The sequence below is a fragment of the Pelobates fuscus genome, chromosome 5, assembly GCF_036172605.1.
Source record: "Pelobates fuscus isolate aPelFus1 chromosome 5, aPelFus1.pri, whole genome shotgun sequence".
NCBI classification, from domain to species: domain Eukaryota; kingdom Metazoa; phylum Chordata; class Amphibia; order Anura; family Pelobatidae; genus Pelobates; species Pelobates fuscus.
In genome coordinates this window covers 230043052-230058385 of record NC_086321.1, presented here as the reverse complement: position 1 = coordinate 230058385, position 15334 = coordinate 230043052, and the positions used below count along the sequence as shown (strand labels likewise).

Here is a 15334-nt window from a genome sequence, read left to right as displayed (position 1 = left end):
CAAACTAAAACCTAAACAACTGCAATCCAAAATTCCCTACATTGTATCTCCCACAAAAGGCAAGCTATACAGTCCGCTAGAGATTGTCAATGAACTAGCAGAGTACTATGACCGACTATACAATCTTAAAAACGACTCCACACTGCCACAACCAAACATCAAAGATATAGATGATTTCTTGAAAGATATATCCGTTTACAAACGATGAAATTCGCAGGGCCATCCTTTCCCTACCCAAACACAAAGCTCCAGGCCCAGACGGACTATTTAATTACTATTATCATAAACTAGAATCGCTCCTAACACCACATCTCACCATGCTGTTAAACACCATAAAAATGTCGGGCACCCTCCCAATGGAAATGTTGGAAGCACACGTGGTCACTCTGCCCAAACCCGGCAAGCCCCCCCCCCCCATACAAGGCGAAAACTTACGCCCTATATCATTACTAAATGCAGTCATCACGCTAAATGCGAAACTCTGGGCGCTAAGACTGAAAATCCATCTCAAAGATTTAGTATCAATAGAACAAGCAGGATTTGTCCCGGTGAGGCAGGCAGGTGACAACACCAGACACTTTATAAATTTAATCAACTGGGCAAAAAAAAACCAACAAGCAGGAACAGTTCTGGCGCTCGAGGCCGAGAAGGCTTTTGACCGCCTGAACTGGGCATACATGAAAGCTACACTGCTTAAAATGGGACTCTCAACACAAACCCTGAGGGGAATTATGGCCTTGTACCAGTCCCCGTCGGCAAGGATCTTCAACTCCAGATTCATATCAGATAAATTCCACATTAGCAACGGCACACGCCAAGGCTGCCCATTATCCCCACTTTTGTTTATACTCTGTCTGGAACCTCTTATACTACACATTAAAAAACATCAGGGAATAGAGGGTCTATCCACCCCTGCAGGGACCCACAAAATAGCTCTCTTCGCGAATGACGTACTTCTCTTCCTCACAAACCCTACTTACTCCATCCCAAACCTGATGACACTTCTTCTACAATACGGACAAGCATCATATTACAAAAACAATCTTAAAAAAACACGCTGGCCGTCGAACTAAGCAGAAGCAGGGGACACGAGCTCCTGCTCAACGGGCAGGAAAATCGGCAATATCAAGGGCCAAACAGCCCAAGGACCCAGCGGGGTGCATTACCCAAGTCGGGGGTGCACCTCTGAATACAACGAGACTTTTCTGAAGCCCGTAGGAGCTAAAAAGGCGGAACAGCAAACGCGGCCTACAGAAGCCGGAGTTGGGGAGAGGCGGCCGCTCTCTCTGACACCGGATCCCCTCAGCAACGAAAGCGGTCTCCAATTCCCCCCCCCCTTTGGACCGGTGGGGGATATCCCGGTCCTCCTGGACGGACAGACCAGGCAAGCTGACCAGCCCTAGGGCACACATAAACGGGCGAAGCACGAGTCAGGAGGAGAGCGTCTAAGATGGCCGCCCGTCACAGTTCACAAAGGGGAGCCACGAGCACCCGCATGCAGCCTTCCTCCATGGAGGCCCTCGACAGGCTCTGCTCGACCTTCTATGAGCTGCAGTGCAGCAGGGGTATGTCCAAACTACAAGCAGCACGAGCGGTGGCCATGTGGATCCGACCACTGACCCGCCGCCGCCATTTTGGCGCCCCACTGCAGGCATTCCAAGCGGGAGCCCGTCCAAGCAAGCACCGACAAGCAAACAGGAGAGAGACGGACCGCACTAACCTGAGCACACGCACCCACCCACACACAAGCGGCAAGGTGAACGCTGGGCAACCCCCAAAGCCCCAGCAACGTACCCCAGCACACCTCCGAATTGATGACCACCAGGCGGCTACCTGGGTCAGGAGCAGCACACCAAGCGACGGTACAGGAGGCCTCCACGCCTTACAGAGTTGGAGATGGAAACTCGGCGCCCTGGAGCAGAGGCCTACAGACACACCGGCTGAAGCCTCACCCCTGCCAGCTAGAGGCATAGGATGACTCTTAATACCCCATTGCTGGATGGCCTAGTGCCACGCCACCACGTCCCTGCAGCTGCAACGGACTTTACCTCACATCAGCAGGGCACCGCAAGATAGACTCATACTGACATTACTATTTGCAGCATAGATTTCACCGGTTGCAGACTACAACACTGTAAGCGTACAATTTATGCTTCAATCAAGTGATCCTAGCCTAGACGGCATCGCCCACATAATGCTCACTCGATTTAGCAAGAAATGTCAGTACTGTGATATGGCTAAGGGTATGAGTTTCCTGTAACTGTTAACTTTGTTAACCCTTTGCTTTACTTTAGTCAAGATGACCTGAATGCTAGCCACAGAATTTAACCGTTAATATCATAATGCTACCGCAACCTTTGTACTTTTGTCTCTCTTGTCTCTCTCTCTCACTTCCTGCTCTCCTCATGTACTCGCTTATCGCTTATAACAATTATTGAATAGAGCAACGCAAATCTCTCACCTGTGTAAGCTGAGTAATCTTGATTAAGATATGAGACCTAACTGCTAATAGACTGTAAGTTGTGCCTAGTTAGATAGCCTGCTTCAGCGTGATTATATATAGGGCCGCAGCTAAAGAGACAACGATTAATGCACTTAATATCCATAAGCTACCGTTACCAAATGTCTGTGTAATTAATCTTAGACAGCCAGCATGTACTCAACCTGTTTTATCATTTATTGTTTAAAAACAAAAAAACATGTGCGCACCTTCTAAATGCTTAACAACTGTTTGAACTCTTGTATGTTTATATTACCTAAGAATGCTGTTGTGGCATTACAGTCAAGCGAATGTTATACATGCACATCAAAAATAAAGAATTTATAAAAAAACACAAGCACTACCCATAAACATCACCTCAAACGTGCTTCAGTCTCTTAAGGCAACCCACCCCTTTGATTGGAGGAAAACCTCCTTGAAATACTTGGGAATCAATCTGACCAAATCACACAGCCAGTTGCCTCAAGAAAACCATATCCCTTTAACCTACAAGCTCCAAGCACAGTTGGACGCATGGCAAAACCTAGAAATATCATGGCTAGGGAGAGTTAATACTGTTAAAATAATGGCACTACTCCATATCCTATACTTATTCCGCACCATACCCATACCATTAGGCGACAAACTACTTCAAAGATTCCAGAACATGTTCAATGCATATATATGGAGAAAAAAAAACAAACAAGAATAGCCAGACGCCTCACATGGCTCTCTCCAAACAAAGGCGGTCTTGGCGTCCCAAACGTTAGAGCTTACTACAGAGCGGCAGTCCTGGCACAAGGGCTAGACGCACTATCACGCACTACCCCCCAAATCTGGACCCCCCTAGAAAATGCCTGCATACGACCGTACACAGTAAACTCTGTGCTAAGATCATACAAACCATGGGACCCAAACGAACACAAACCCCTGGCCAGTACGAGATTCTTAATAGATAGCTGGAGGAAATGGGCACGTTCGCTCACAGGCACAGACAACATCATGTACTTTGCCCCAATACACACAATCTCAGAACTATCAGTAGATATCAATATAGAACCATGGAGGCAACAGGGAATAATCTCAGTATCACAACTATACTCAAGGGAAGGTCTCAAACCATTCCCAGTTTTTCAACGGGAATTTGAACCCCTCCTAGGGACGTCTTCACATACATCAGAACCAAGCATATTTTCCAATCCCTACAAACACGCCAATGCGATGAGTCACAACTAACACATTTTGGGCTATACTGCATAGGGAAACCGCAACTAAAACCACTATCCCTATGTTACACAGCACTGAACGACGCTGACCCATTCCACAAACACAAATACATAGAACAATGTGAATCAGAATAACCATCAATATGGTTACAAACGATTCAGGCTACGAGAAAGGTGTCCCATAGCCTGACCCATTGGGAGGCATACTGTAAGATACTGATGAGGTGGTACTTCGTACCTACCAAGTTAGCGAACATTTACCCATCGGTACCCTACACATGCTGGAGATGCGATCTCCACAAGGGAAACATGAGGCACATATTCTGGGACTGCCCACTACTGAGGGAACTTTGGCAAGCGATAGAACAAGCTATCGAACTGTTAACACCACGCAAAATACCGTTCACGCCGGAATGCTATTTACTCCATCTCTCCCCAGAATTGCTTTTAGACAACAACAGATGGGTCATTATGCACCTGCTGACAGCAACAAAGACCAGTAGAGCCAGTCACTGGAAAAGCAAACATGCCCCTTCCCCTCTAGAAGTGTGGAACAGAATTGACGCTATTTCTGATTACGAGTGTATGGCGTACAGGTTGAAAGGCCAAACAGACACGCTAAAAGATGGGCGAGTTGGCAGATGCACTGCACAAAAGTGAAAATCCTCAAACACACACCATAGAGAGCGATTAAGCCACACTAAAACACGGTAAACACGTCACACTACAATGCAATGTGCCATACCTCTCAGAACTCGCACTCGAGTAATACTATTCTATAAGCCAAAGTACGAGTGAGCTCTTACGTGCTCTTCCTCTTACCCCCTGCTGCACGAAGAATATTCAGGGTCGCTGTCTAAGTATACCAGTTCCCCTCCTCTCCCGGTTTTCCCCCCCTACTCCCTGTACCCCCCCACCTCAAACAACCAAGTTACATATCTTATCCATCTGAGCTCTAGCAGTAAACGAGGATAACGACTGAGGACAACGTCCATGTCATATGCATAACTATCTAAACCAATGTCAATACCTAGATGCATATTCCACTGTACAACACGAAATGTTTGATCTAACCATTATATAAAACGAGTGTATAAAACTAGTGTATAAAACTATTGAACTGAATGAACATGTACTGGTATTGAGCAGAATATAACTAATACCCTCCCCGTTTTCCCTTCTGTACCCCATTGTCATACTGATTACGTTGTGAAAAAACAAAAACTAAACATGAAAAAAAAAAAAAAGAAAAACAGCAGTCCATGAGTGGTTCACTGGCTTTGCTCCTCTTCCTGAATTGTGTTTCAAAGCTGTTGTATACAGCAGACGCATACTCCAAGGAATCCATGTATAAAGTGGAATTATGAGGCAAAAAAGTGGTTCTATGTTGAGCTAATTTGCATACGCCTATCCAGAATCCCTTGCAGTAGTGAGAGCACTGTTAAAGTGAGATTTCTACAGTAGAATCAAGTTTTATGGCTTGTCTAGTGTGTGTATGTGTTTAACAATGCATTAACTATATACCGTATATACTCGAGTATAAGCAGAGTTTTTCAGCACATTTTTTGTGCTGAAAACCCCCAACTCGGCTTATACTCAAGTCAGTGTCTGTATTATGGCAATTTACATTGCCATAATACAGACTGGGGGCTGGCAGCGAGCGCTTACCTCTCCTGCAGCTCCCTTCTCCTCCGCGCCGGTGCGTTCAGCACCTCGGTCAGCTCCCAGTGTAAGTCTCGCGAGAGCCGCGGGGTCATAGTGCGGCTCTCGCGAGACTTACAGTGTGAGCTGACAGAGGAGCTGCATGGACCGGCGCGGAGGAGAAGGGAGCTGACAGGAGCTGCAGGAGAGGTAAGTGCTCGCTGACAGACCCCCTCCCCCCCCACTGAACTGCCAATGCCACTGGACCACCAGGGAAGGAGAGGCCCCCCTCCCTGCCATGTATCAAGCAGGGAGGGGGGACAAATTTTTTTTTAATAATAAAATAAAATAATAAAATAAAAAAAGACAACAAAAAAATTAAAATAAAAATAAAAAAAATAATAATAATGCCCACCCCACACCAATGCTCTGCATCACACACACTGCATTCATTATATACACACACTGTAAATAAATATTCAATTAATATAATTTTTTTAGGATCTAATTTTATTTAGAAATTTACCAGTAGCTGCTGCATTTCCCACCCTAGTCTTATACTCGAGTCAATAAGTTTTCCCAGTTTTTGGGGTAAAATTAGGGGCCTCGGCTTATATTCGGGTCGGCTTATACTCGAATATATATATATATATATATATATATATATATATATATATATATATATATATATATATATATATATATATATATATATACATACACATACACACACACACATTTCCATCATAGAGAATAGCCTCAAAGAAGGAATGTTTATTCTGCTTCATTAAACTCATGCTTAAAGCACCAAATTTCCGGATTATTACCAAAGAGTCAAGGGCTCTAACTGGGGATCCAGGAAAGGCTTACTCAAGGCCTACTTCAGCAGTAGTTTTTTTTTTTTTATAAATTTTTGGTGTTTTTATGGTATTGATTGCACTCTCTCACAGTGTGCTTGGGAGATTTTTCCTTCATAGCATATAAGAGAAACCATTTCATCTCACAGAATTGGTTAAAGTCTGGGACAGTACCTCTATTTAGTGTTAAATCTATGTCAAGTAGTGTGAATGAGGTCCCTGGCTTCTGATTGCATCTGAAACATGTAACGAAGATTTCTCTTTGGCTTTTGTTTTCCCCTGTGGAGGAAAAAAAAGAACTTTCCTTTTGGATTCCGAGCCTTTGCTTTTTCTGGCATTATTTTTCTTGTTTTTTTCTTTGCATTTCTTCACAAGGATTTGGAGTCTCAAAGGAGTAAGTAAAGACTTTTTTTTTTCCCCTTTACCCCACTTCCAGTTTTTTTCCTTTGACCTTCAAATTTATATACTAATATTTCCAATCACTCTTGTTTAGCTTTAAAACAATACATTGTAATGCTAAATGAAAGCACGGCACTGGGGAATACATACACTTCACTGAAATGAAGCAATCATGATGCCTATAATGTCACTTTAACCCCTTAAGGACACATGACGTGTGTGACATGTCATGATTCCCTTTTATTCCAGAATTTTGGTCCTTAAGGGGTTAAAGATTATCAGCATGATAAGAATTTGTCATATTTGGGAAACTCTGCAAGGGTGGCTAGATGGTATTTTTAACACTATAGGATTAGGAATATATGTTTGTGCTCCAGACACTATAGTGTTCCTTTAAAATGACATCTTCCTTTAGAATATGTTTATTTTTTATTATCTAAATAGATCCTCTCTTACATTTATTAGTCTGGTATATGATGGTATCAACAGTATTGGTATTTTTTTTTTTTTTTTAAATGTACTCTAGTTTGTGCTTGGTCTTTGAAGGTGGACATTTCTGAACAATTTCTTCTTACCTCTTTTGGCTCTTAGGAACGCTTTTGAGCCATGGTCTATTGTGGCAACTATTAATATCAATAGTTATTATTATTACTATACTATTACTAGGTATTAGAATAATCATGACACAAATTCTTAACGCATAATACTTTATGGCCCACTTACAAATAAAACAATATAAAAGCAAAACGTTTATTGTCAAGGGATAGGCATACTTACTTGGCACAACCAAATGCCATTAACCTGTACTTGCTGTTCACTGCCACACAGGTCCCATCAACAACATCCTGAGCCCAGACTCCATGGGTCTGCTGCAAAGAGAAAGAAGTTACAATTTTACACAATATAAAAAGGAATAATAATGTAAGCTTTAGAGCGGTTATTGAACTATAAACTGGTCTCTTTAAAAAGCATAGTGTGCCCATTTCCTGTGAATATAGTGTCTGGTTAGAGCAGTGTTTCCCAACCCAGTCCTCAAGGCACACCTACCAGTCCAGGATTTAAGGATTACCCAGTTTTGTCTAAGGTGTTTTTAGAAAAAAAAAAAAAAAGAAAAAACACCTTAGACAAAACTGGGTAATCCTTAAATCCTGGACTGGTAGGTGTGCCTTGAGGACTGGGTTGGGAAACACTGGGTTAGAGCACCTTTGCCACTGCCACCCTTCCCCTCCAAAATTAGTATTTTATAAAGATAAAATCTTTATAAAATACTCACATTGATTGTTAAATTTCACTGAAATCCTAACTCATAAGTCAAAATAGTCCCCGCAGTAGGTCTTTTGAATATTCCCTATGCCAAAAAAAATATTTGACAAAAGGTATAGCTACAGCCATCAGGTATTGTCATTTCCCCTGGCTGTCACTTCTTATGTCCGAGAGGAGAAAGGCATTGTCTAAGCAGGATCCCATGGTCTTGTGTGATCCTTCATAGACCTCAGTGGTATACTCTTGAACATGTGCAAGAGTATAACACTGATGGGAATTGCTACCCATCAGACTGCACAAGCTCATTGGTGCAGGGTCCTCATCAACCTATTGTTCCTGTGGCATTCTGTAATTATCCCCATTTATTGTTAAATGTTACCCTTTATGATATTGTAAAAGCACTGCGGAATAAGTTGGTAGTATAGCCAATAATAATAATAATAACACATTTTGATTGAATCCATCACTGTGAAATCTGTTTGTTCTCTTTTTTTTTTTATAATATCCATAATGATTGAATAGCTGCACATGCTTACTTTTGTGGCAAAAAAATAAGTGTGGCAAAGATGCCTCTGCCACGAGCTCCTGCGCAAGAACTATGGGCCATGTAAAAGACCTTTTAAAAGACTTGGTTTATGTAGTTTCCCTGTATTGTACGGTAATTGAACAAACCCACAAACTGCGGACCACCTCTGAGCTTGTTAACCCCTACTAACCTCTCCTAACACCTCCATCATCGTTCTCACACTGTGGATTCTAAGTATTTGGCTGGGTGGCCGCAGTTTGTATGCATGAACGCGTGGGCACTGAGTTGGCCGCCATTTTGTTTGCACTAATGCAGGCAGCGGTGTTTGGTCGTCAAGTGCATTGAACTAAAAACTGACACTCTTACTCGCGAACACTGCTGAACTTTGATGAACGCCTGCTTCATTGCTATTCATGTCAGGAGAGTGCCATTCGGTAGGATTGTTCGCATGAACTGGGCGAACAATTGGTTCGGTATTTTGTTCGGTTTTAGACTCTCAAAATTAAAGGACCACTACCACTTTTCTTATGGAACTATTGTGGGCATAAGCCACATGTGCAGCCGGTCAAAAGTTGCTTTCCATGGAAAATCCGAACCACTGAATCGATCTGAGTGATTTTTGGATATGATGGTCACTCAGATAAGGGCTATCCGGGGATGTGAGGGGTTTCCATGGATTTTGGGGTGTTATACAATTGTGTGTTTCTCTATACCTGGAGATAATAGAGTTTGTACAGTTCCTGACTATTATCTCTCGCTGTCTAACTAACTCTGTGTGTATAAATTGAGAGGGCTTGCTTGCATTAAATAGAACTACTCCCAGCATTAAGTCTTGGCTAATGTATGTGGGGAATGCTATACTCGCAATAATTATTTACTATACAGCTATACTCTCTAGAGGAGAGCTTTGCCCACTGGGAGCTGGATCCAGGACCCTGGTCTCGGGTGGGAACGGCGAGACCCCAGCCAAGCTGCGGTGGCAAGGGGCTGAAAGTGCTTATGGTGTCCCGGCGATAGCTAGGCAGCGTGTTTGGCGGAGGAACCCAAGCGGTCCACAACAATAAGTTAAAAATCTTTGATCTGTACATGATAAGGGGGTAAAATCTACAGTTGGCAAAATCAGAGAAGTACAGGAAAAAGAGAGGATATGGACTGACAAGGCTACAACATTGTCATCATAAATCTGGCAAACGTGTATTGCAGCTGAAAGTCAAGTAATAAAAACATCTATTAATGTATACAAAAATAAATAAATAAATAAAGTATATTTGAAGCTAGATCACACTAATGGAGCAATGACTACATGCAAGCTATTAATATAAACGCTTGTGCTCTGTGAAGAAAAAATGCCAAATCATCACAATAGCAGAACCGCCTCATACCATTCAGAGACATGCTCAAAAGACAACGTTCCAAAGTAAGGTTTAGATTTCACAAGAACCCATTGTTTGGAAAACACCAACATGACAGTTTGCAAAATCTGATCTTTCCACTGCTATTTGTTTTCCAGTAAGATACATCGAGGAAATGCTTGAACTATAGAAGATAGAATGTTTTATACGTGGCAGAGAACTCAAAAGTCACTTCCGCGTATAACCAGATGCATGATGCATTTTCGATAAAATGCCATTGTAGGAGAAGGTCAATTGTAATAATTATGCTGTTTACTTTAAAGGGACACTCCAGGCACCCAGACCACTTCTGCTCATTGGAGTGGTCTGGGTGCCAACTCCCACTACTCTTAACCCTGCAAGTGTAATTATTGCAGTTTTTTTTATAAACTGCAATAATTACCTTGCATGTTAACTCCACCTCTAGTGGCTGTCTACTAGACAGTCACTAGAGGTCACTTCCTGACACATAGCACAGATTATCTGTGCTAGAGCATCGCTGGACGTCCTCACGCTGTGTGAGGACCTCCAGCGTCACTCATTTCCTCATAGGAAAGCACTGAAAATCTTTTTCAATGCTTTCCTCCAGGGAACGCTAATGCGCATGAGGTCTCCTCGGCCGGTGTGTGGGATCAGTCTGGCCCACTGGCCGACTGAGACAGTAGGTGGAGCGGGGCGGAGGAGGAGACAGCGACGAGGGACATCGTCGCTGCCTCAGGTAAGTGACTGAAGGGGTTTTCACCCCTTCAGTAACCGGGGATTGGGGGGTGGGAGGGAGAGGGTACCTCCAGTGCCAGGAAAACGGATTGTTTTCCTGGCACTGGAGTTTTCCTTTAATTATATTCTAGCCTTTTCTGTGAGTCACTTTTTTTCTAATTTAATACCATCTTGTGAAAAATTATAATTTTCTTTTCAACTTATTTATTCAATGAGTTACAATGTATTGCTCCCTGCAGCCAACAATTAGACTCCATTGTGACATAAAAAGTTAAACTCCATAAAAAGGAACCCTCTAGGGTAGGTTTTGTATTATAATGAGTAAATATGCAAATTATCAAATTATTTTATAACTTTAGCTACTTCTTATTTACTAGCTACACTTTGACTCAGTCAACATTGGTGCTCCCATTATATAGGAGTGCTGAACATATTGAAACAGTGACAAAATTTTACCAAACAAAGTACCGTAATCTACACATAAAAATATCAAATTTCGTGGCAACACATTTGAGAATCCAAAAAAAAAAAAAAAAAAAAACCCATAGCCAAACAACAATCCACAAGAGAGTGGAAATACCAACATGGCTCAACTGGCACAATACACCAGACTGAGCTCCAAACAACTACTAATTGGTGTATGGCTTTTAATTTTGTTGTTATTATTGCTTAAAGGACCACTCTGGGCACCCAGACCACTTCAGCTTAATGAAGTGGTCTGGGTGCCAGGTCCAGCTAGGGTTACCCCATTTTTTTTTTTTTTTTAATAAACATAGCAGTTTCAGAGAAACTGCTATGTTTATAAATGGGTTAATCCAGCCCTCAAAGCCTCTAGTGGCTGTCTCATTGACAGCCGCTAGAGGCGCTTGCGTGATTCTCACTGTGAAAATCACAGTGAGAGTTTGCAAGCGTCCATAGAAAGCATTGATAATGCTTTCCTATGAGACCGGCTGAATGCGCGTGCAGCTCTTGCCGCGCGTGCGCATTCAGCCGAATGGGAGGAGAGGAGGAGGATCGGAGGAGAAGAGCTCCCCGCCCGGCGCTGGAGAAAGGTAGGTTTTAACCCCTTTCCTCTCCCCAGAGCCCGGCTGGAGGGGGTCCCTGAGGGTGGGGGCACCCTCAGGGCACTATAGTGCCAAGAAAACGAGTATGTTTTCCTGGCACTATAGTGGTCCTTTAAGCATATGCAACACTAGTATGATGCTAGGCAGTATCCACATGTAATAAAGACTATAGCATGTACAATTTTAATGCTAGTGCAAATGCTCCCTAAGGTCCTTGCCCACATGCGAGCTTCAACACATACCATGGAACAGGTGCTGCCCAACTGCGAAATCTCCTGGTCTCAAAAGCATCTCTACAATGCTTGTGTGGCTTATAATTCCAAAGCCTCTGATAACCTATTTTAAATAAACTTATCCTACACTATCTAACTTATTAAAAAGGCTGTTTACACAGTTACTAAGCATTATCCAAGTTCAGGTGAGTAGGGTTAGTGTTTGAATCAGGGTACACGTGAAACTACAAGCACTGGCGTTTGTAAGGGAGAGTACTGAAATTTAGAACACAGTACTAACTACATATTTTATTAGATAGAGTGGCATGGTATTATGTCCCCAATACCAGGGAAACGGTAGATCAGCAGACCACAGGGAAATAGAGACTCCATTCCAGCCATCCCAAGGGTAGGGAGGCTGGGTGGAGTGAAATTTAAATATAAATACATTCTATGTGTGTCTGTTAAGGTGTTTGCATGTGTGTTTGTCAGTGAGTGTATGTGTGCTTGTCAGTGAGTGTGTATGTGTTTGTCAGTGAGAATGTATATGTGTTTGCATGTGTGTCTGTCAAAGAGTATGTGTGTTTGTCAGTGAGAGTGTATGTGTGTGTCAAGGTTTGTGTATGTGTCACTGTGTGTATGTCAGTATGCGTGTATGAGCCTGTGTGTGGGTTTGTGTTTGTATGTGCCTGTGTATGTATGTCAGTGAGTGTATATGACACTGTGTGTGTGTGTGTGTGTGTGTGTATCTGTGTGTAGTTGAGTGTGTGTATCTGTGTGTAGCTGAGTGTGTGTATGTGTCACTGTGTTCATATGTGTATATGTGTGTCAGATAGATACATACATACATACACACACAATGTTGATATGTCAAAGGGTTTCACTGGAAAAATTAATTGGGGACCCCTGGTCTAGAACATCACACATTTTATGGTTTTCACAACAACAACAAAAAAATACAAAACTACTTGTGTGACTTCATAATACCTCGCATGTGTCTGAATTTGTAAATAAGCATTGCATAGCAACATTTTAATTTTTTTAATTAACTCTTTCAAGGAATACATGATTATCTCATGTATGATTTTCTCATATACTTCTAGTGCTTAAATCTGGCCTACATCAAGAAGATAAACAATCACACAAATGGGAATGCTCTGGAATTTATTTAAGACATTGATTCTTACATCAGCTGTGACATGGCTTGATAACGGTGTGATAAAACCTATGCGTCCATCGTTAAATACAACAGCAAATCCATCCAGTGTGATGCAGTACTCCATGTCTCTGATAAACACATCTCCAAAGTCCAAGAATGAGCCTGTTGGTTAAAACACAAACACATGAGCTGGGGCAACATTATTATTACTGGCATTGCAGACTAGAGTATCAAAAGAAAACAGCAGAAACATTTTAGGTCCATCTCGATGTAGATGTATGCACAGGGCTCGTGTGTGTATCTGTGGGTGCAAGTGTGTGTATCTGAGTGTGTGTGTGTGTGTGTATGTGTTTACATTGAAAAGCCTGTAGGGACATACTATACCAGAGTTGGACAAACAGAAACAGAGGGGTTAAATGCCTTGCTCAAATTATCTTATATTCTAGATGGAGTGGCAGATAGTAACACAAAAAGGTAGAAAATCAGGTTGCTAGACACTACATTTAAGATATAGTGCTTCTAGTAACTATAGTGTCCCTTTAAGTGCTCTATTACTTTATTCTATGAAACCTCTGACAGGCCCTGCCCACTTATGGTTATAGCAACCACAGGGCCGGATTAAGAGCACACTGGGCCTGGTGCTGACAATTATGATGGGCCTAATTACGGAATCTTATCGACCAAAAACATTAAAACAATCATACCTCCCAAGCGTCATGTATCTGATGGAGATGGTACTGGAGGGAAACTCATAGGATGCAGCTACAAGAAAACACATACTCTATGCTAATATCTCTCTAATTTATATCTTTCAATTAAATCCATAACCCTTAACAGCAGTGTCCAGTGAAGCAGGCAGTCAATGGGCAGGATAAAAGGGTGGCCACCGGTGCGAATCACGTGACCAGACTTGCCAAAAGGGGAGAACATGCCCAAAAAGGGGGCATGTCTGTCCAAAGAATTTGAAGGACAGCCTGGCATGAATGCATGTTAGGCTGCCCGCCAATCATGCAGGCTGTCCAACTAAGGGCATACTATGCAGGCAGCACCCTGAGCTTGACATAAATGCGTCTAATGATGCGCTCACTCAATGCTTTCTAAGGACTGTCCCCTAGCACTCGCTGGTCCACTCATCTCCTTACCTTCTAACTAGCAGGCAGAAGTTCCTGGTATATAGTCTGAGACAGATAAAAGGTGTATGTAGTGAGTGTAGATGAATGGGGACATGTCACAGTGTTAGAGAGACCAACGTCTGCATTACCTAAACTAATTTTATTGTCAGCCAGTCCACACAAGTTTTGTTCCCATACATCCCTCTTAAGCTTCCAAACTTAAAGGGACACTATAGTCACCAGAACAACTACAGCTTATTGTATTTGTTCTGGTTAGTAGAATCATTCCATTCAGGCCTTTTGCAGTAAACACTGTCTTTTCAGAGAAAATAACTCCACTGGCCACTCCTTAGATGGCTGCTAGAAGTGCTTCCTGAGGCAGTACTGCCTAGTGTGCAGCACTGCTATTCAGTGTCTCCACCCTCGGCATGCAGACACTGAACTTTCCTCATATAGATGCATTGATTCAATTTATCTTTATGTGGAGATGCTGATTGGCCAGGGCTATGACTTGTGCTGGCTCTGCCCCTGATCTGCCTAGTTGACAGTCTCAGACAATCCTATGGGGAAGTATTGTAATTTGCTCAGACCACCACTTCTGATGATGTCAGCAGACAGTCAGTTCAGAGGCAGAGCCAGCAGCTGCAGACTTGAATACAAGTTATATTTTACTATACTTAGGGAGGCAAGAAGGGGGCAGGGTGGTGGTTTTAACATAATAGGGTCAGAAATACATGATTGTGTTCCTGACCCTATAGTGCTACTTTAAGCAAGAGTATGTGAAGAGTAGTTAGGTTGCCACCTTTCTTGGAACAAAATACTAGCCTTAATCCTTTGAATAATCACAAGGAGTGACATCAGAGTGACATCTGTAAAATCACCAACAAACTACTCACATTTTGATTCTGCTGTATAGATGGATTGCTCCCAGTGTCTCAGTCTCGCAAGTCACCCAGTGTCTCAGTGTCCCTATGTATCACAGTGTCAGTGTCCCCATGTCGCCCAGTCCCCTAGTCTCCCAGTGTCTCAGTGTTCCCATTTCTCCCAATGTCTCAGTGTGTCCCCATGTCACTAGGACACTGAGCGACATGGGGACACTGAGACCTGGGGATACAGAGACCCGGGGACACTGGGAGACATGGGGACACAGACATTTAGGGAAACTGGGAGAAATGGGGACACAGACACTAGGGACACAGACACTGGGAGACATGGGGACATTGAAACATTTGGGGACACTAAGACACTAGGGACACATACACATGGGAACACAGACACTGGGAGACTA

General features: G+C 42.8%; 1 protein-coding gene across 2 annotated transcripts in view; it reads right to left on the bottom strand.

Moving 5' to 3' along the window:
• Window positions 1-15334, bottom strand: part of RIC1 (RIC1 homolog, RAB6A GEF complex partner 1) — a 129026-nt gene that overhangs the window by 44881 nt on the left and 68811 nt on the right. For both annotated transcript variants that reach the window (XM_063455100.1, XM_063455101.1), the window contains exons 6-7: window positions 12963-13096; window positions 7380-7471 (exon numbers count right to left, since the gene is read on the bottom strand). In XM_063455100.1, the coding sequence (XP_063311170.1) occupies window positions 7380-7471; window positions 12963-13096 (226 nt within the window). The remainder of the gene's footprint in view (window positions 1-7379; window positions 7472-12962; window positions 13097-15334) is intronic.